The sequence below is a fragment of the Belonocnema kinseyi genome, chromosome 5 (genome assembly GCF_010883055.1).
Source record: "Belonocnema kinseyi isolate 2016_QV_RU_SX_M_011 chromosome 5, B_treatae_v1, whole genome shotgun sequence".
Lineage (NCBI taxonomy): Eukaryota > Metazoa > Arthropoda > Insecta > Hymenoptera > Cynipidae > Belonocnema > Belonocnema kinseyi.
In genome coordinates, this window is record NC_046661.1 from 10,669,809 (window position 1) to 10,692,260 (window position 22,452).

Consider the following 22,452-nt stretch of genomic DNA (forward strand, 5'->3'; position numbering starts at 1 on the left):
GCTCAGATCTCTTGATATCGGGACAAGAAAGGTTATGCGCATGAACAAAAGCATGCATCTTAAGTCTTCTGTTCCGCGACTGTACATCTCACGCCGTCAAGGTGGTCACGGAATATTGAGTCTTGAATGTCTTCACAACAGGATTATTCTGGGTACAGCACATAAAGTTGCAAATGGAAGAGACCATCTTCTTAAAATGGTCAGGAATCACGAAGAAGTGGGCAAAGGAGCATTTCTGTACAAAGCAGCGGAGGAGGCTGCTGAAACACTCGACTTGACTTCAGTATTAGGGGTGAGCAAAATGCATCAAATCTAATCTATCTCAAGTACTCACTCCTGAAAGCCCGGATTAAGAAAGCACAAGAGAAAAACTTTCGTGAACAGCTCCTCGATAAAAGAGGATGCACTGTATCTTCCATAGAAATGTGAAGGATCAGTCAATGTCTTGTGAGCTAACGTTTGCTTTCCTTAAAGCGCCCGGATTGAAGTCTGGTACAGAGGGTTTCATTTTTGCATGCCAAGACGGTGTCATTTCCACCTTAACATACCGTCGCCACATTTTGAGCCAAGACATTCCCGATGATAGCTGCAGGGCGTGCCATGCACACCCCGAGCATTTAGCTCACATACTATCTAGTTGTCCAACACACGCGGAAACGACCTACATTCAAAGGCACAATGCGGCACTAAGAGTGATTTATTACCATCTCTGTCACTCCTACGGCATTTACCTCAACAACAATTGTTTCTGTTGCTCACTCGAGGCCTGACATGGTTCTTCGGCACCAGCTGACAAAAACACCATAGCCAAGGAGAATGAAAAGAAAGAGAGGTATCGAGACCTTTTAAGGGATTTGCAACGATTGTACCCGGAATATTCTGTTAAACTGATCAATGTGTGTCAACAATATGCTAGAACACTTGCGGGTAAAATGCAGAAGGCGGTTGTCCTTGGGTCACACCGTGTTCTTAGGGTACACGAGGCTTTCGCTGGATCGTCGTATTGATTCCTTTACAGACTGTAACCACCTATCTCACGGTTGTGAGACGTGGTTGTGGCTGAAATTTTACCGCGATTTCGCTGGAAGCGGGTGCAATTTTTCAGATTAGCATCCGCACCCGTCGAAATCTTGCGGTTGTACTTATGACGGTTATACATGTCCTTATGCGTTATATGTTATATGTCCTTATGCGGTTGTCCATATATATATATATATATAGATATAGATATATATATTTAAGTTCTATGTCAGTGTTTTACATTTGTTAAACAAATACTTAACCTAGGTTATGCATAACCTTAAAAGAAGGCCTGCAGCAAGGCCAACTGAATCCACTATTACTTTTTATTGGACCGTATGACCAAAATAACACATACTCTGATAAATTGACTTAATTAATAATAATAATGGTTAGTGGTCGAAATTCAGATGGCTTTTGAACGCCTTGTTTTTTAGCCTGGAATCAGATCTGCGTGTTTAATGAGCTTCTGAAAAAGCCTTGCTAACGCATGATGCACACTCGTCAGGTACTTGTACCAAAAGTTTTTCACCATGTCCGGACCTGGAGCTTTCCAGTTACTTGCCCTTCTCAAGACCGCTGAAATATGTAAAGCTGTGATGTTTGTCAGCTGCATTTCAGGGCTATTGCTTATTCTTGTTTTCTCCAATTTGAACTACGCACTGTCCAAATTGCATCTGTTAATTTTTCCCCAAATACTCGATCAGTAGTTAGTCATGTCTTTCAATTGAGGGACTTCGGTGCCTTGCTAGTTATTTTGCTTTACACTCCGTCCACGATAGAACATTCTTTGATCTGTCTGAAAGGTTCGATTTTGCTGCTTTCGTGTACTGCTTTTTTCTACCGACGTAGTCTATCAGTAAGAACATAAAAACTCTATCGTTGGGAGTCTATAATCTCATTCATCATTGATGGTGTTAATATCTCGATGTGCCGAGGGTGGATGATTTTAGTGACATGGTTTATCAGCTTTCTGGTTCTATTTCCTTTTTTGCATTGCGTTAATCGACCTAATTTATACCTTACTCTCCTCACATACATATGTAACATGTTCTTCCATGGTGGATCTCGATCCCTTTCTGGGACAAAGGCTTCGTCAAGGACAAGTCTTCGTTCTTTCTGGGACAAGGCAAGTCTTTCTTCTTTCTGGGACAAGGCTTTCAAGGACAAGTCTTCGTTGTCCATATCTTTCAAGGGGAGTTCATTAATAGGAAGCTGCTGTTCCACTCCCTTTTTGAGAGGAACTATTTACAAAAGCCGAAAACAATCTGTTTACAGAAATTGATCGTTTTTGATTAGCCAGATTCTGCTCGTTTATTTTTGTGGCTAACATAACATTATTATTCATATGGTATGACTATTTTATTCGCTTTTTTGGTTGCTGAAGCTCTGCTTCTGCCTCTGGTTACTTCAGCAATAAGATGTCTTAGTGCGACTTTTTTATATTAGGATACTTCGCAGCAAATTTCATTGTTAAATTGAACAGCTAACGAATAAAAGGGGATACTTCCGAAACGCCGTCGTTTTATTTGGACCCTGGGACATCTATTTTTCAGGTATAATTTTAATTTTTGTATAACATGTGTAGAACTTATGACGAGTTGAACAAAAAATTCGTATTTTGCGATTACAGAAAAAAGTAACATTTTCTTTATATTTTCAAAAACTAATAAAGTCATCACATTTATTTATAGGACTAAAAATATGCGCAATAAAATTTACTATCGGAATATGTTATTAAAAAGTTAGAATTTGACTTGAAAAAAATATGTCCCAGGGGTCAACTAAAACGGCGGCGTTTCGAACGTATCCCCTTTTGATCGCCAGCGGTTCAATTATATCCTTTTTCTATTTTCGTTTCAAACATCGAATTTTCGTAATAGTGACTCACCAATTCCTCTTTCATTGAGGTATCCCACTTGATGCTCTCCCACGGTATTTCTATCGATGTGGTTGGCTGAAAATAGCTAACGCTAGCCAAAGTATCCTCAGCAGGCACAGTTGATGTTCCACTGCTTACTATTTTTCGCATATGTTCTTGCTGGCCAGCTGTTTGATTAGTGAGATCTGTCTGACCATCTCGCAGCTACCATGACCACCGACACGCATGCTGTTGCCCCCCACGGCGACTCCAAGGGCACCTGACGATCGTCGGGAAGCGACAAGAGCGTTTCAAAATCTTTGAAATACTCTACGTTATTATTTATGGGTTTTGGTGTTCTGCTTAGTCCTTCTCCTCTTCGTTATCTGCCTACCTGGCTTCGGAAAACCTGTCAGTAGCAGTGCGACCACCAACATAGCCGTCAAAGTCATGACAGTAAAGCTTAAATCCTACCGCGACATCAACGCGAGAACGCCTTCGGTATCACACACACACACATGCGCGCGCGCCGGTTTTACATCATAGCCATGGACTAAGTCAAGTGACTGATGATGTTAGGATGTTATAAGTTACTGTAATACGTTGCTTGAAACCTCCTGCGATGATGTTGTAGGTATACAATTACGAGCGGTAGCGAGCGTTGGAGGTGACAACAGTCACCTCCGGATGTTTTCTTAGATCTACAATCTGCTACTTCGCACGTTTAAAGTCCCTGTTTTTATTATTATATTATTATTTTTATTGTATAGGAAAACCAAGCCGCTTTAATTTATATTAGATTTTTTTATTTAAAAAATCTTGTATTTGATGAGAATTCAACAAAACTTATAACTTTTATGAATATGAATAGTTTTAATGGTGCTTATAATATTTAAAAGCTAAATATATTGTAAATTTTTCAGACACTTACTTTTGGCGTGAGTTTTCTCGACATTCCGACGTTTTTGTAACGGTTTTTCCTTACGAGGTGTATTTTTACTTTGCCGGGTAACTTTAAGAGCCGCTTCCACGTTATAACGGGATTGGTGATGATGATTTTTCATACTAGAACGAGTTGTACTCATCTTCCAACGATATGGATTATCTTGCTTTTCTTTATCGTAATCATCGTCGTCGCAGTCTCCTTCATAATTGTCCCTATAATCTACGGGCAAAGAAGAAGGAATTGTCTGTGGTTTTGGCTTCTTTGTCGTTGGTTTTCGCTGAGACTTTTCTGCTTTCGACGTATGATCGCAGTTCTGGAACAATATTTCATTAATTTTTTTATTTTAAATTAAAGATCATCTACACTTGTAAAACTTCCAAATAGAAAGTAATCCAAATTCAAATTTTACTGAATATCAGATCAAAGAATACCATTTCAAAGTTTGTCAAATTGAAAATCATTTAGGTTGTAAATAATGTTTATACCTTGAAATTACTGTTGTCCTCATGGTTCGAGCTTTCCGTGGTAGTAGACGAGGTTTCCTCCTCAGAGAACTGTGTGCTTTTTGGACTGGTATTGCTTTCATACTTTTTGTATGAATGACTCTGAACGCAGTTTGTATTATTGTTAGGGATATTACTGTTAACAGCTTGTTTTTTCCTGCTTTCAGATCTGGTGTTTTCCTTAGAGAATGTCGTCACAGACTCAACCTGAACCTCGTGATCATTGATCTGCGACTCTTCCTTCGATTTACCTTTCCTACTCGTTAAGGGGCTTGATTTTATAAGGCAATTCGCCTCTGACTTCTTGTCCTGTGAAGAACAAAAAAATCTTATATTAAAAATATTAAATATTTAGGAAAATCTGTTATTTTATGTATACAATGTTGTTCAGGCTTACTTGTACATCTGGAGAATTTTCGTTTGAGTATTCCTGCATTTCACCTGCATTATGACGCTTAACGTTTTTCCTTCGCACACCGATTGTCACTGAAAAATTTCCGTCAACAGGTGAAAAATCCTCATAGCGTCTTGAGTGTGAATTTTCCTTAGACTCAATATCAAGCTTGAATCTTCTTTCGTCCTCCAGTGACCAATCAGAAATCTTTGGACTCTTTGAATCCTTATCCTTTAATTTTTTTCCGTTTATACTCCAATCCAGTGACACATCCTCCTTTTTACCTGAAATTAAAAAAAAGTTTCAACTTACAAGTTTCCACCTGTTTGACAGACCTGGTCACTTCCTAGGGATCCTATGATTTTTCAGCTAGTTCGAGGGCTTGCAAATATAGTTGAACTTGGAGCACGGATGTGAATTAGAGGGATCCAATCGTGAGATTCAATTGCTCTGAGGAACTGAAGAACTCAGGTCTTCGGGACCAGAACTAAGAATCGATAGTCATACCGAAGAAGACGGCAAGTAAGTTCCAGATTTATAAAACTCTAATCACTATTTGGGAAAAATTAAAGAACTTCTTAATCTCTATAATGTCAAACAAATTTCTAAATGTCGTAGGTAACAGAAATTAACTTTCAACTTGTAAAGTTGAAATAATTATAATCCAATTCCTACAGAACTTAATTGTTCTAAGCTTGTAAATATCGTTCAACATCGGTTGTGGCTTGCAGCTAGTTCAGAAAGACTAGAATTTTAGAATGATATGTCATTGGTGCAAATAACAGACCAGCAGATTCAAGGCCGTTCTTTTCTACATTCATCGATGTAGATACTGATACCAGCCTGGAGGCCGGGTTCACCATCAGAATCAAATGGTGTTCAGCAAAGATACCGCGCCAAAAAAAATTAAGGGAGCGGTTTAGGATACCTTAGAGTTCTTAGGATTTTTTTGCAGTGGCGTGTTTTTAGGAGACAAATAAAAATTACTGTTTTTATCAGTACTGTAAAGAAGATGACCAGCAGAACCATCAGTGATACTTGAGTGGGCTGTTTAACATCTTAACTTACCTCATTCGTCATTAAGATTTCCTAAATTATATGCCGTCCAAATTCAATCCTTTCGTATCTGCAGTCAGTTTACGAAATATGAGGCTTTTGAAGCAATATTGCCTCCTAATTTTGACTGCTTCGAATTCGATGGCAGATTATGGATCTTACTATAAGATTATCAGTCAGTTTGCGTATTTTTGTGTGATCTATAACTTATGATGACCTTGTGAAGCTCTTCGCCTGGGGCGATTGATAATGAGAAGTAGCAGTGGAAGTAACGTTATGAACTTAGATTACATTTAGTACGTTTTCTGATGATCAATTTGAACTAAATCTGTGAATTTTGCGAAATATGGCAGAAAATATGTTCTCCTGTCTCCAAGTCGTTTAGTGATCACAATATCGAATACTGAATGGTACCAGGGCCCCCATCGATGTACTAAAACAAACTAAAAATAATTATGGCTCTACACGACGGACTTCATTAAATATACTGCCAAAGGAAATTAGCTACGGAGGGGGCAACCAGTCGGAAGCGGTTAAAATCCAAAAAAATAATGACAACAATGAGGTCTGCATTGTGGAACAACTGGCAGAGCTATCTGTGAATAGGAAGAGCTACTCTGGAGCTGAATAGGGGACCGAATCAAGTCCGTTAACAAAAAATAAGACTGCATGCACGAAGGAAAATTCAAAACACTTGTGGTTCTAGACCAACGACACTCTCTATATGAATTCCAGAGATTGTGCAATAGGAAATACATAAATAAACTAGCCTTAATCCTTCGATGGCACACTTCTCGATGCGTAACATAGCTGCCACACTTGGGTCTTTTTGACCAAAGCAAAAAAGACAAAGATGGTATAAGTTAAAGAATATCAAAAATTACATTTTGTGGGGATTTTAAAGGGATACCTAGCTAAGGTGACAGGGCCATTTAAGTACCAATTTCAAATAGATTTTGATGAATTTTCATGTTTAGGGTCTTTTCGACCCCAGTGTGCCTGTGAAGGGTTAAACTGGGATAACTACGAGGTAACACTGAATGAGTGAAAGATGAATATAAGACTACATCTATACATGAAATTTCATATTATAGTATCTGGACTTATATTGCTGTTTACATTTTTTTAAATAAATCTAAAATTAATTTTCCAAAAAACAGTTGAAGTTTTAGTTTTTAAGTTACATAATATTTAATCTGGACAAATTAGGAGCACCGTATAAACAGTCGTTTGCGCATGAGCAGGAGTCCAACGTAGTGTAGTGACCGCTGTTCTCTCGCCGCTAACCCCATCCCTGCACTCTCTTCGATAACACTGCGTTGGAAAAGGAGTTTTCGATTTATTTATTTAAATTTGTATACAGCTAATAGGAGGCGGAGAGCAAAGGTTGTTGACTTCAAGAAGATGAAATTTGCATTTAGGCTCCTCTGTTATCTTAAATCACAGCACTCGAAGAGTGTCTCTTCCGTCACCTCTATTTAGAGCTACTATCAACCTACAATACGGGCTAATGGCATAACAGACAGCAAAGCTTGAGGTCCTTCATTCTAAAGATGTTTAGAGAAGCTGGACAAAAGACATATCAGGGATTTTTATGATTTATATTTTAAGCTTTGAGTTGGATTTTTATGAAAAGAGTTCAAGAATATTCTTCATAAAGAAAATGTCTATAAAAAATACTTCGAAAAAAGTAAGAGACAGACGTGTGCTCCGCTTCGCCTTGCTTTAATCTTGTCATAAATTGTTTCTTGGGCAATTTTTAACTTTATATTGTATCACAGTGCTTGTATTCGCATTCGGAGTGCAGTGTGTAATTGGCATTTGGTTATTTTTGGGTTCCTTGTTTCTTAAAAGACTGATTTTCAGATTCGGAATTTGACATCTCTCGTGCAGCTAATACGTATATCGGACAATGCGTGCTTGTCCCGAGTGCAATACGACAATCTTCAGAGGGTCAGCGGGAGGTTTTCACTGCTTTTCACAAGCTGAAATTCATGTCAAACGTTTATCCTGAGGTAACAAAAAACTACGAAGGATTTCAACCTTCAAATTGCATGTTTTTGGAAATTATGGAGGGGGACATGAAAATTAAAAAAGTGGTTTTTCTCGAAAACCGCTGGACCAACTTTTATTAACAAAATCATGTTATTATTATTATCACAGTAATAAATCTTCGGAATTTAAAAACATTCCAAACAAATGATAACTACATTATGAAACAAGTGAATTCGATTTGTAATAATTATTCGTCTTTATTACGATAATTATTTTTTATTACTCGTTTTTGATTGAGCGCTAACTGCGACCAATGAGTTCGCTGCCCCGACGGAAGCGCAACCTTATGCAACTAACGCACTGAAAGCATTCGTTCATGTGAGTTTTATTTCAATAGAGGAGAAGGCTTAATACTCTTCCTCTCATTGATATAATTAGTCTTTGACATCACACCTACACAGGAAAAACTGAGGTTTCCATTAGAACCTATTTTTGGTTCCGAAGGAGCTGCAACAAAAATGAACCCAACTTGCTTAAAAGGAACCCAAATCGATGAATAAGCTCTAAATCATACCTAAGTTAGTGTTCTAAAGGATTCCAATTGTAATCGAGCCTATTTACAAAGAATCTATTTTTCGATTTGCCCACTTCGACATTATGTTTAATTAATAACATCATTTTTACCTTAAAGCACATATGTAATTGAATTGTGATGAACATAACTTAATGAAGATAATTAAAGAATAATTAAATACTTTAGCCGATAACTGTCTATCGATCGCCAACTTACCAACCGTAATTTGCAAACGATTGGTTTGTGAATGTGTCTCCATGTTCTTCTCAAGTATGCTCCCAAGGAACGCTTTTGGCTCTCTACAGATATCTATTGGACATCAAGTTTTAAATGATACCAGCTTTCATTTGAGACCCAACTTTAGTGAACCCCCATTTTCTTCTACGTATCAAAAATAAGGTTATAATGTTTTTAATGTTCTCTAACTTTAAATAAATCTTATATTTTTATGGTTTGTAGAAAATAAAAGCAAGTAGTCACTAAAAAATAAGCCTCATACTGCACCTCTCGGGTGGTGTGGAAACTACTACACATTTCTAACTCGATTCTTGGCAAAAATAATTAGGTCACTTACCGAAATAGGTAGAATGCCATTTTTTAAATTTATTATCTTTTACTTTCTCTTGCTTTTCTTCTGACTTTTTACTATCAACACTGGGACTCCGGTTTACCGGATTTTTCAGACATGGCCTCAATGGCGTTTACGGAACATCGGGGTTCTCCGAAGCTTTCTTCTTCTACTTCTTGCTTGTGACTGAACCGATTTTTATGAACAAAATATATGTTATGAAGATTGACAAGAAAATTTTCCCAAGAATTCAGGAGAATTTCATGGGCAAAACAACAAGTAAAATAAAAAGTTTGAATTTTTAGAGAACTTTCTTTAAGGTAACGTTTTTGGCCTTCATTAACTATCTTTTTACCAAAAAATCTACACATCCCCTAGATTAAAATTTTTTTCCACACACATATATACATATAATTAAAAGTTTGCCATAAGGACAACCGAAGGATCTCGCCGGGCGCGGGTGCTAATCTGAAAAAATGCACCCGATCTCAGCGAAATCGCGGAAAAATTTCGGCTACAACCACGTCTCACGACCGTGAGATAGGTGGTTACAGTCTGTAACGGAATCAATACGACGATCCGGCAAAAGTCTTGTGCACCCTGAGAACACGGAGCGACCCATAGACGACCGCCTTCTGCATTTTTCCCGCAAGTGTTTTAGCATATTGTTCATACGCAGGGATGCTTTTCAGGCTACTCACCAGTGACAGCTTGGCACCTCCAAGAGCACCGATGATGAGGACGATTAGTTTGACAGAATATTCCGGGTACAATCGTCGCAAATTCCTTATGAGGTCTCTATACCTCTCTTTCTTTTCATTCTTCTTAGCTATGATGCTTTTTTCAGTTTGCGCCCAAAATTCGATGACGAACATGGTTCGCTTCTCGAAGTCAAGAAGAACCATGTAAGGCCTCGAGTGAGCAACAGAAACAATTGTCGAGAATATAAACTTCCAGTATATGCGGCATTTCCCATTCTCGACAATTGACTCGATTTCCCAAGGAGCATTTAGAGGAGCGATATCAAGGTTAATGCCGTAAGAGTGATAGAGATGGTAATAAAGCACTCTTAGTGCCGCATTGTGCCTCTGAATGCAGGTTGTTTCCGCATGAGTTGAACAATTTGATAGTATGTGTATCAAATGCTCGGGGGTGTGCATGACACGCCCTGCAGCTATCATCAGAAATGTCTCGGCTCAAAATGTGAAGACGGTATGTTAAGGTGGAAATGACACCATCTTGACATGCAACATGAAACCCTCCGTGCCAGACTTCAATCCGGGTGATTTAAGGAAATCAAAAGTTAGCTCACACGAAATTGACTGATCCTCCACATTTCTGAGGAAGATGCCGTGCATCCTCTTATCGAGGAGCTGTTCACGAGAGTTTTTTTCTTGTGCTTCCTTATTCCGGACTGTCAGGAGTGAGTAATCGAGATAGATAAGATTTTATGCATTTTTCTTATCCCTAATACTGAAATCTGAGTATTTCAGCAGCCTCCTCCGCTGCTTTGTACAGAAACGCTCCTTTGCCCACTTCTTCGTGCTTCCTGACCATTTTAAGCAAAGGGTCTCTTCCATTTGCAACTTTATGTACTGTACCCAGAATGATCCTCTTGTGAGGACATTCGAAATTCAATATTCCGCGACCACCTTGACGGCATCAGATGTAGAGTCGCGGAACAGAAGACTTTAGATGCATATTTCTGTTCATGTGCATAACCTTTCATGTCCCAATATTAAGGGATCTGAGCTCGTTCTTCGTCCATGGTACTACCCCAAATGAATAGAGTACTACAGGGCGGCAAGCATGTTCGTTGCAGATACTTTGTACCTCGCCGACAGTTCGGAAGACAAAATCTGCCGGATGAGACGTTTGTATCTGCTTCGGAGATTATCTTTTATACATGTCACATCCTGAATGCGATTCGGTAGCACGCCCCAGTATGTGCAAGTCTCTCCAGCGCAAAGGTTTCGTATAGCGCTTCTATCGACGAACTCAGGGTCTTCAGGGATGCCATTAAGTTTTTCTCTCTTCAAATAAACCTTGGCGCATTTGTCTAACCCAAATTCAATTCCTATTTCTCTAGTATATCATTCGAAAATCTCTAGAGCTAGATGTAATTGCTCTTTGTTTTTAGCATAGATCTTAAGATCGTCAATGCAAAATGCATCAGTGACCTTGTACTTTCGATCTACAGGTTTGCCGCAAAAGTACCCGTCGGAATGGCGAAGCGCTAGAGATAGTGGCAATGATGGGAGGCAAAAGAGGAGTGGGCTTATGGTGTCACGCTGAAAGACACCTCTCTGAAAGGTGACTTTGTTAGTTGTCACACGATTTTTTCCAGATGAGATAGAAAATCTGGTTTTCCAAAGCGGCATCAATCTCTCTATGCACCTCACTCTATCGATGAGCAGGTTCTCCCGAGATCCTCCTACGCCTTTCTTTGAGCCGCGTTGTTCATACATTTCTTGCTAACTAGGTTCAATTGCCCGAACAATCCTTTTATTTAGGAAAGCTGTGAATATCTTATACAGTGTGTTCAGACAATTGATTGGTCTGTAATTCTTCGAGTCAGCTAAGTTGCCTATTTTTGGCAGGAGTATTATGCACCCTTCCACCAACCACACTGGAATTGGTTCTTCCAGCTTTAAATATGAGGTAAAAATACGGGCCGAATGCTGATGGGTTGACGAAGACTTCTTCCACCAGAAGGTCTTGATACCGTCTGGTCCCGGGCCGGAATAGTTTTTCATCCCTCTTAATACTTTCTTCACCTCCTCGGTAGTGATGGGTGGGTATTCTTCATCAGGGGTTATAAGGGCATTACACAGCTTCTTGAAGCTATTTATTTTATCTTTGTCTTCGTCCAGACAATGCTGCACTTCGTCAGAGAGAAATTGTTGATTTTCTCTAACCCACCTCTCCCTCTGCTTTAGACTTCTCTTAGCGTCATATAGTATCCGTATTCTCTCAACAATATGCTGTCTGATGGTCAGCAGCTTTGACTTGTTAAGTGCGTGATAACGGGTCCGGGGTTCGCGCGCGAACTATCGAACCTTAGAGGTAAAATTCCTGCCAGATGTGATGTAGTCAATCACACACTGAATGCGGGAAGCGTACTTTCTTGCCCAGCCTATCTTTATGGCAAGGTGATGCATTCGTCTTTTGGTCTTATGATCAACCGTTGGTTTTGTTTTACGATTCACATCGGGCAAATCTCTCGCTGCATTATACACACAACAATTGATAGTCGAGAGGTCGGATTCTTCGGAAAAATAAAAAAGGATCTACTCTTCTGAATTGGATTTAAGGATAAAAAAGAAAATTTAATATCTTTGGATCGTAGGAGGAAAGATTTTTTGTCGAAAGGATGATCGCACGCCTAGGATTCATCTGCTCTTGATACAACACATAGAAAGATTCCATTAGCAATTAAGCCATCTACGGAATGGTTACACACAACGGTGTGATCTTATTATGGTTGAACTATTTTACGTCCGTTGTGAAATATACATTCAATATTTTTAAGTTTGTTATACCTTATACATACGTATCTTCAGATAGCAAACTTGATCTCATATTTAGACTAGGAGCTTTAGATCTTGATTTTAGCCTTTTTTAGAATAATTTTATAATATTAGGCTTAATTCTGTATCTCGCATACCTTAATTGTTCTAATACCATCCCAATATTCACAGCTCTCTAAACATCCGCATATATCGATTTACTAAATCATTTTCACTTTTGTTGAAAATTTATCTACAGATCATGCCACTGTTTTTGAAAATGTTAAATATACCTTAAGCATCTTCCTTACTTCTGTTCATTTCCGATTTTCTCTTTTTATCTGCAATCACTGGATACCTTAAGCGTTTGCCATGTTAACGCCCAGTCTCTCTCGGCACATTTTCTAGAATAGGGTTGTTTCCAAAGTCAGATATCATTTTTCCAATAAATTGATCTTATAGTATATAACATTCTAATTTTAAAAACGGCCATAAAATATTTTTTACATATTCTTTGCTATTTTTAGTTTAATGTTTAAATTTGAACTTTCTATCACGATATCGATTAGAGGGTCCCTTTGACGTCAAAGGGGTCGGATTTTCCACTAATCACAGCTTATGTGTCAGTGATTCTCAAATGTTTTTTTCTGTAAAATTACACTTTCTCATAATTGATCAACGTACTACTGATTCTTAATAAAAATATTACAACAGCAAAAATTTTTTTTTCACATAAACCTTAACAAATAAAGCAATGAAATCAAAATAGTCAGAACTGACAGCAGACGCTGTCCTAACCTCTTTATCATGAATTTCGTTAGTTTTCATCAAAGCCATATCGACTATTTGTAGACAGAGTCCTTCCCGAAAATTCTAAGCATCGTAAAAGACATAAAGTCTTTCAAATTCCTTTGCACGGTATGTTCGAGCTTCAAAGGTCATTTATAGTAAGAAGTAGCCCGTTATGGAATAATGTATCATTCGATACTTGAAATCTACCTTCCCCGTATTATTTAAAAAATCTCTTTTTCAAATACCTGTACAATTCTCTTAACCTAACTCTTGCAATGAATCACTAGTAGAACTCTCATATTTATTCTCCAATTTTTAATCTTCGAATTTCCTTTTGCTTTTATTAACTTTCGTGAATTTTTATTTCTTAGACACACTGTTTTTCCATCTTTATTTATACCTCAATATGCATAAGAGTTACTAAATAAAGACTCGATGTAAATTACTATACATTAATCTAATATATAATTTGATACGTATTCTGAGGTTTAATCTATTTAATTAATTATTTTATTTAGTTTATAGATTTAATGATAAGATTAACATAGTATTCTACCGATGAGTGCTTGTACAAATTTGTAATGACATTTTATTATCCTCTTCCTTAGAGGGTCACATAGCCCAAAGGACTCTTCTTTAATAAATACAAATACAATGTTAAAAATATGAAAGAAGTGGATAAATTATGTTCTTTTTTAATGCATTTTTTTATTTGTATCAACAAGTGAATACAAAATTATTGGATGTATCATTTAGTACAACTATTAAGAGTTACAAGAAAAAAAATTGGAACATGCATTTTATTACTGTTTTTTGCCTATTGTTCGCGATTCAAATTAATATTAATATTGGAGCCACCCGTAAGAGGGCGTAAGGTTCATTTGGGCGAACTAAGAGCGGGAGCGTCAGTCGTTTGCGAATTGTCGAGACGAGAACTGGAACCGAGTCCGTGAGCGATGAACCAAGCGTGAGCGTATTCCATATTAACTGAACGAGTTCATCGCGGTTTCCGAGAGTTTACTCAAGTTATGTAACAGTTGGGCAATTTTTCGATACCATTTTTAAAGTAGGATTGTCTTTAGCCTCAAAATAGACCTCAGGGGTCTGAGGTCTATCTGAGGACTCTTGAGGTCTGAGAACAGGAAAAAGTCGCTGGGGCCAGATCTGGAGAATATGGTGGATGCGAAAGCAATTCGAAGCCCAATTTATTCAATTTTGCCATTGTTTTCATTGATTTGTGACACGGTGCATTTGGTCGATTGTGAGCTCGCGCGGCATCCTCTTTGAACAGAGCTTTTGCATACCCAAATATTCATGAACGATATATCCAACACGTTCCTTTGATATCTTCAGAGCCTCAGCTATCTTGATCAACTTGACTTTGCGGCCATCCAAAATTATTTTTTTTTTCGCCAAGAAGCAATGCTTGGATCGAAACACTGGATAGCATGAAAAAACTCCACCACTGGCCAGACAGCTTCGCTCTCGAGTCCGCTAAATAACATTTGAAAGAGGGAGCTCGTGACTGGTATTACCTCAGAGCAGGAGAATTTATCGGCTGGATAGGATTTAAAACAGCCTTTTGGGGTTCGTATGTCTTTGCAGAAAGCAAATCGTCTAAATGGAAAAAGATGACTCAAAGAGTCCAGGAGAAAAACGAGCTAATAACTACTTACTTTTACGCGAAAGTAAAGTTGTGTATAGAGTTGGGATTGGATTTGCGCGATACTAAAGAACAGGTGTTGATGGGACTTTGGTCCAAAGACACATGTAGTTCAATGGCTGCACGCACTCACGAAAATGTCGACGATCTATTGCACGATATAATTTCCTTCGAAAGACTCAACGCCTAGAGCAGATTAGAATGGATAAACCGGACACGACTAAATATAATAAACCAAATTTGAGACAATCGACTTCCAGTGATAGGAGCGCTGATATTCCAAGCGCTAAAAATGACAGAACGCAGGAGGCGAAAAAGGATAGCGACAGTTCGCATCGCAGTCAACCCGATCGTCGTCCACCTATCAAAAACGAGGAAGGCGAACCAAAGTGCTACAATTGTCAACTGTACGGACATTCTTCTAGAAATTGCCCGGAACCTAAAAGAGAAGAAACTTGCAGAAAGTGTCACGTGAAGGGGCACACTCAACGACATTGCGGAGTGAAACTGGAAGTGAATAAAATTGAAAGCACTTCAACAGATCACGCGCTGGTCAAATATTTAAAACAGATATTCGTGAACGGTATTAATCTCAGGGGCCAAATCGACCCTGGAAGTTCGGACTGTACTATTAAAATTTCAAAAGCGCGTTCAATAAATTGTCCAATTAAAAAAGCTAGTGTTATTCTTAACAGTTGGCCTCATAATGGCCGATATGACTGTTGACAGAGTGACAGTTCGCGACATTAAAATTTACGTTGTGCCAGATGACCATCAGGAGGTAGATGTAATGGTGGGTAGATCATTTACAGATGCCCCAACGGTTGAATACTTCAAGGAAGGAGACACCTTACAGTTTAAGAAGAGAGAAGATGCCTTTTTATTGGAGTTACCAGCTGTTAGTGCGAGAATGTCTCAATTTCGTTCTGTGAATTCAGAAAGCATTCAACCGCGGTCAATTTATATTATAAAAGTGATCGGAAGTGAGAGCGAAGAATTAAATTTTCCTGTTATAAATGTGAGCGACAAAATGGTGTCGCTCACTTAATGAATATTATGTTACGGTTTCGAGAAATTTGGCGGAATTGGTTGTCCTCCTTTGATCGAAATAAAGATAAAAGAAAAGGAGGGTAGTACTCCTCCATGGAGTAAACCACATAGAGCGAATAATTCTGAGCGTTCGATTATCAAAGAAATTTTAAGTGATTAACGAATGTTAGGTCTTGTAACTAACACGCAGTCTCCCTATGCCAGCCCTGTGATGAATTATCCCTTACCGGATATCTATAATCACTTGACAATAGGTGACATCTCAATGTTCATTATGCTAGATTTAGCACAAGGCTACATGCAGGTAACACTAAGTAAATAGGCTAGAGAAAAAACGGCGTTCATCACCCCCGACGAGACGGGAGAATTTACTCGCATGGTCTTCGGGCTGATGAATGCACCGTTTTACTTTTCTAAATTAATGTACAAGGTATTAGGAACGTTACAAAGTCAAAATATATTATTTTACTTAGATAACATCTTGATACCACGCATTCGTGGAAAGAATTAAAAGAGAGATTAATCCTTGTGTTAGAAGCTCTTGTAAAAGCAGGTTTAACAATAAATTTGCAAAAATGCAGATTTTTAAGGTCGATTGTAAATTATCTTCGCTAAGAAATTTCAAAAAAAGGCATAGAACCAAGTAAAGATAAAATCAAAGCCATCCTAGAATTTCCTGTACCGAAGGACGTACATAGTCTGCGACGTTTTCTAGGCATGTCAGATTACCTTCGTTGTTATGTATTTAAATTTGCGGAAGGGGCCGGACCTTTGTATGATTTATTCAAAGAAAGTCGACCCTTCGTATGGTGAGAAGCTGAGCAAATATCGTTTAATAAGATTCGCGAGAAATTGGCTATCGAACCTGTCTTAAAATGCTACTCATCATCGCAAGTCATCCAACTGCATACGGATACAAGTTTAAAAGGCTTAGCGGCCATGTTGCTTCAAAAGCGGATGGCCTAAGGTTTCACCCGGTATATGCGATTAGTCGACGCACATCGGAGCCAGAGAAAAACTACCACTCGAGTAAACTCGAGCTTTTAGACAGTTACTCGATTGCGAGCGTGGCTCATAAATATAAAATTCAAAATTGTCATTGATTATAGGGCTTTGTTATATCTAAATACGCAGAAAACAAAAAAACCACAGATCATTCGATGGGGTGAACTATTATCAGAATATAAAATTGAAATTGTACAAAGGGCAGAATAGAAAATGCCACATGTAGATGCAATGAGTAGAGCTCCCATTTGCGACGAAAATGAAGACGATTTATCTGAGCGTGCAATAGGTGTCTTTAAGATTACAAATCCTGAAAATGAGATATTGATGTGTTAATACGTAAACGACAAACTTAAGCAAAAACGCGAGATTCTTAGTAAACTAGCGAGGGAACGTTCGAAACATGAAAAAAGCGAAGTCAGAGATTACGAATGTAGAAATAGCATTTTATATCAAAGAGTGAATGACAAGTTGTTATATGTGGTCCTTGACTCCTTGAAGAAAAGCATGGTGATTCGCTACCATGATCTTCAGAGCCACACCGGCATTGATCGTACTTTAGCGAAAATGCGAGAATTTTATTATTTACTGTGAATGAGACGATATGTCCGCCAACATATTCGAAGTTGCGTTCAATGTATGCTCACAAAGGCTCAAACGGGACCACAGGCTGTTGAGTTGCATCCCATCAAACCGGGTCATTGACCCTTCGAATTGATTCACATCGACCACGTGGGCCCATTTGTTAAGTCTGCAACGAAAAACATGTATGTGTTAGTGATCTTCGATACATTAACAAAATTTGTTGTCTTGAAAGCTATGTGCGATACTTCTGCAATTCATGTAACTAAATCTTTGAAAGACGTAATATTAGATTCTGGAGCACCCGCCAGGATTACCTCGGATTGAGGGTCGTGCTTCACTTCTGAGAAATCTAGAGAGATTTGCTCCAAACATGGCATCAACCACTCTCTGAATTCTCCTCGCCACCCCCAGGAAAACGGATTGGTTAGCGATACAAGGAAGCGATACAAGGAAGCGTTCTCAACCCTCAGGGAAAAGATTGGGACAAATGTCTTAGGTTCGTTCAGAGAAATCTGAATGATTCCCCTAACAAAACATCGGGGAAGATACACGTAAAATTCGAAGTAGGCGATATAGTCTTCATAAAGGACTACTCTGAGCAAACAGGAGAGTCCACCAAACTTCGAAAGAAGTTCAGAGGACCCTTAGTGGCCACAGCGAGTTTTCCCTCGGATACCTATCGTACCGCGGACCTGCGAGTCGACAAAAAGGGGCGGAGATGTGCCTTAACAGCTTCAGCGAGCAAACTAAAAATTGGGCGACCTCCAATAAACGAAGTTTCGAATTTAATCGAGGAAACAAGTGAGGATGAAAACAACTCTAATTCTCATGAACAAGTGTGTGCTAATCGTGAAAATGTAACCAGTGATACCGATGATGTAATTTCAGTGAGGTCAGGTCAAACTCGAACAAAGCGTGTTCGACGTCTTGGACAGCGTTATGGAAATCCTATTTAAGAGAATGAGCGTATGATGCGGTGTGTGAAAAAAGAATCTTAAGGCGAAAACAAGCCGAATGTTAGCGATTCAAATTAATATTAATATTGGTTCCACCCGTAAGAGGGCGTAAGGGTCATTTGGGCAAACCAAGAGTGGGAGCGCCAGACGCTTGCGAATTGTCGAGACGAGAACTGGAACCGAGTCCGTGAGCGATTAACCGAGCGTGAGCGTATTCCATATTAACCGAGCGAGTTTATCGCGGTTTCCGAGAGTTCACTCAAGTTATGTTTAAGTTGTTCATTACTTTTCTTTAAATATATTCTTCATTAACACTGCTATTCGGGAGTTCGGAATTATTCTAATTAAACCTCTCCCATCTACCAGCGTGGTATGTGCGTGTCTGTGCTTCCTTTTGGTGTTCCCAACACTATAGATGATTGAGTATTATAGGCTTTTTGCTAAATATTAGAGCTTTTCATTCGGAATGATTTCTTTATTAAAATATTGGTATCAGAACATATTCTTGTGCCGTTAAGTCGACAATTACCTTACGAAAAAGACTAATGATTGCCTACTGAGCCTCTAAAATATCTATTGCATATAAAAATACACTCTGTGTAATTACTAAGGAATAGAAAAATCTTAAAAAGAGTTGATCTAATCACACGCCGTGATACTCAGAAAGCAGCTTGGTGTAACCTTTTTTGGTCAAAGTTGTATGCAGTATGAGATTATATCGTATTCTTTCATCTACAATCAGGATGTCTAAAGATTCTTAAGAACAATATTCAAGGTCTTTTTCAATTTTTCCAGGTCAAGAAATCAACATTTTTCAGGTCTTCTTTTTTTCAGCAAATAATGAAATAAACGTTTGACATACATGTAAAAAATGAGCCATTTCATTTTTTATTGACCAAAAATTTCTAAAGAAAGCCGAATCTTAAATAAATTCTTAATTTTTTGCGAACCTGAGTCGTCTTTGTGAAATCTTTAAGAATATTCTTTAATCTTTGTAATATCTTCGAAATCATTGAAATCTTTGTGAAGTATTACAAACCTTAGTGAAAGCTTGAAATTTCGGTGACATCTTTGATAAATCTTTTGGCATTTTTCAAAGCTTTTGTAAAATCTTTAAAATTCTTGAAATCTTTGTGAACTCTTTCTTTAATCTTTGTTTGCGAAATCTTTTGTGTATGTTTAAAATAGCCTAAAATCTTTGAAATGTTTTGAAATTCTCGAAATCTTTTGAAATCCTTATGAATTCTTTAAAGAAATTGTGAAATGTTCTCTAGGTCTTTTGTATTCGTTTGAAATCACTGGAATATTTGAAATATTTGTGAAATCTTTATGAAATTTGTTGTAATCGTTTAAAATCACTGGAACATTTGAAATCTTTGTTGAATTTTTTGAAATCTTTTAAATGTTTTGAAATCTCTGAAACCCTTGTTGGAATCTTTAAAATTCTTGAAATGTTTTGAAGTCCTTATGAATTCTTTAAAATATTTGAGAAATCTTACGGAATTATTTAGATTATTACAAATCTTAGTGAAATCTTTTGATATCTCCTAACAAATTTTGAAATTGTTTAAAATCTTTGAAATGTTTTGTCTTTATGAAATGTTCAAAATCTTTAGTGAATTTTTTTGAAAACTTTTTAATCTAGTGTACAAGCCTTTTTTGAATGTTTGAAATCCTTGAAATCTTTGTGAAATATTTTGAAATATTTATAAAATATTTTGAAACCTTTTGAAATCGTATCAAATGTTTTAAATCTTTCAAATCTGTTGTACTGTACCCTTTTTCGAATCTTTGAAATCTTTAAAGTTTTAAAATGTTTGTGAAATTGCTGTGAAATCATTATTGAAATCTGGCTTGCACGCCTTTTTTAAATCTTTAACATACGTTATTTAAGAAATGTTAAAGATATTTAAAATATTTTGAATTGTTTGAAATCTTTAGAAATATTTTGTAACCTTTTACATCTGTTGTACACTCAAAAACCGAGTGGCCATCCCCTCGCAATACTCGCTGTATGTCCCTGGCTTATTCTAATTCTGAAACTGAATTAACATCGAAATTTCAAACTAATAATTTTTATAATTTCTAAGTAGAACACCTTCACAAAAGTGCCTTGAAATATCTTTATTTATTCTGTAATAAACAAAATATAAATTATAACTTGACGAATAAAGACATTTTCAGCAGCAAGATTTTTTCTAAACGAGATGTTCCTTTCATAATAGGCTAAAAGATTTAAATAACTCTTCACATTACAATAAAATTACTGTTTTAAAAGAAAAAAAAAATATTTAAAATTCCAGGTTTTCGAAAAAAATCAAGGAGATTTCCAGGGTTTCAAGGTTTAAACAAAATTCAAGGAGAGTTTCAGGTTTTCAAGGTCACTAGACACCCTGCCAATGCCTCCAAGTTTCATTTAAGTTTTTTTCCGCGGTGTTAAAAACATCGATATTAAAAAAAATGTCATGCAATAAATTTCTCTTATACAGGGTGTCCTAGACTCCATTGTCTGGACTAAAGTCCTCTTCCAAAAATCAGTTGAAGTTTTAGTTTTTGAGTTATAAAATATTTAAGCTGGAATAATCAGGAGATGTTTCTCCCATCGCTAACCTCATCTCGGAGGTCTCTTCAATAACACTGTGCTGGACCTCCACTTACGTACGCACGTCTGCTCATACCGCGTTCCTGATTGGTCCAGCCTAAATATATCTAATAACTCAAAAACTAAAACCTTAAATGACTTTTGGAAAAGGAATTTTTAATTCATTTATATTTGTAACAGCAACCTACATCCAGAGGCACAATGCGGCACTAAGAGTGCTTTATCACCATCTCTGTCACTCTAACGGCATTAACCTTAATATCGCTCCTCTAAATGCTCTTAGGTAAATCAAGTCAATTGTCGAGAATGGAAAGTGCCCATATACTGGAACTTTATATTCTGGACAATTGTTTCTGTTGCACACTCGAGGCCTGAAATGGTTCTTCTTGACTTCGAGAAGCAAACCATGTTCGTTATCGAATTTTTGGCAAAAGCTGACAAAAACATCATAGCCAAGAAGAATGAAAAGAAAAAGAGGTATAGAGACCTTATAAAGGAGTTGCGACGATTGTACCCGGAATATTCTGTTAAACTAATCGTCCTTATCAGCGGCGCTCTTTGAGATGCCAATCCTTTTTCACGAAAACGAAACTTTTTCCGGATCGCCGTATTGATTCCATTACAGACTGTAACCACCTATCTCACGGTCGTGAGACGTGGTTGTGACTGAAATTTTACCGCGTTTCGCTGAGAGCGGGTGTAATTTTTCAGATTAGCACCCGCTCCCGGTAAAATCCTGCGGTTGTCCTTATGACAAATTTTTAATATATGAAAGTGAGTAAACAAATAGGGGTTTACTAAATGAGCGCATTTTATATCAAGAAGTTACCAGCGATAGGTGCAGAGCGTATCATGCATACGTTGTGTACCTAGAACACATATTATCAGGGTGTCCTACTTACGCAAGAACAACGAATCTCTACCTCCTTAGTTGCTCTTATGGCGTTGGCTGCAACCTTGCCTTAATGGACGCTCCGAGAGAGATGGAGTGAAAATGTCCAAAGTCCAAAACGAGCAGTGCCAAATTTTCATTTTTTATTGAAAAGTTATCTTTTCTAGTTAAAAAATTTATGTTTTTTGGTGTTAAATTATTATTCCTGTTTGAAAATGCATCTATTTTAGCTGAAACTTCTTTTTTGTTGTTAAATGATTAAAGTGTGTTTTAATGAAAATTAACTGTATTGTTTTCAGTTAAATTTTTGTTTCGTTTATTTGAAACTTTAACTAATTTCTTGAAAATTTGTATTTTTTTTCTCTTAAAAATTGACCTTTCTCAGTACAAAAAATTTGTTCTTCTTGTTTAAAAATTCACCTGCTTTAAGTCAGAATTGATTTCTTTGTTTGAAACTGCATCTTTTCTGAAAAAACTTTTG

The 22,452-nt window shown here is 37.4% G+C and overlaps 1 protein-coding gene across 2 annotated transcripts in view; it reads right to left on the minus strand.

Moving 5' to 3' along the window:
- The window catches only part of LOC117173345 (transmembrane protein 131), a 462,351-nt gene that overhangs the window by 83,368 nt on the left and 356,531 nt on the right, over positions 1 to 22,452 (minus strand). For both annotated transcript variants that reach the window (XM_033361843.1, XM_033361842.1), the window contains 3 exons: positions 4,728 to 5,008; positions 4,313 to 4,639; positions 3,813 to 4,140 (listed from right to left, as the gene is read on the minus strand). In XM_033361843.1, the coding sequence (XP_033217734.1) occupies positions 3,813 to 4,140; positions 4,313 to 4,639; positions 4,728 to 5,008 (936 nt within the window). The remainder of the gene's footprint in view (positions 1 to 3,812; positions 4,141 to 4,312; positions 4,640 to 4,727; positions 5,009 to 22,452) is intronic.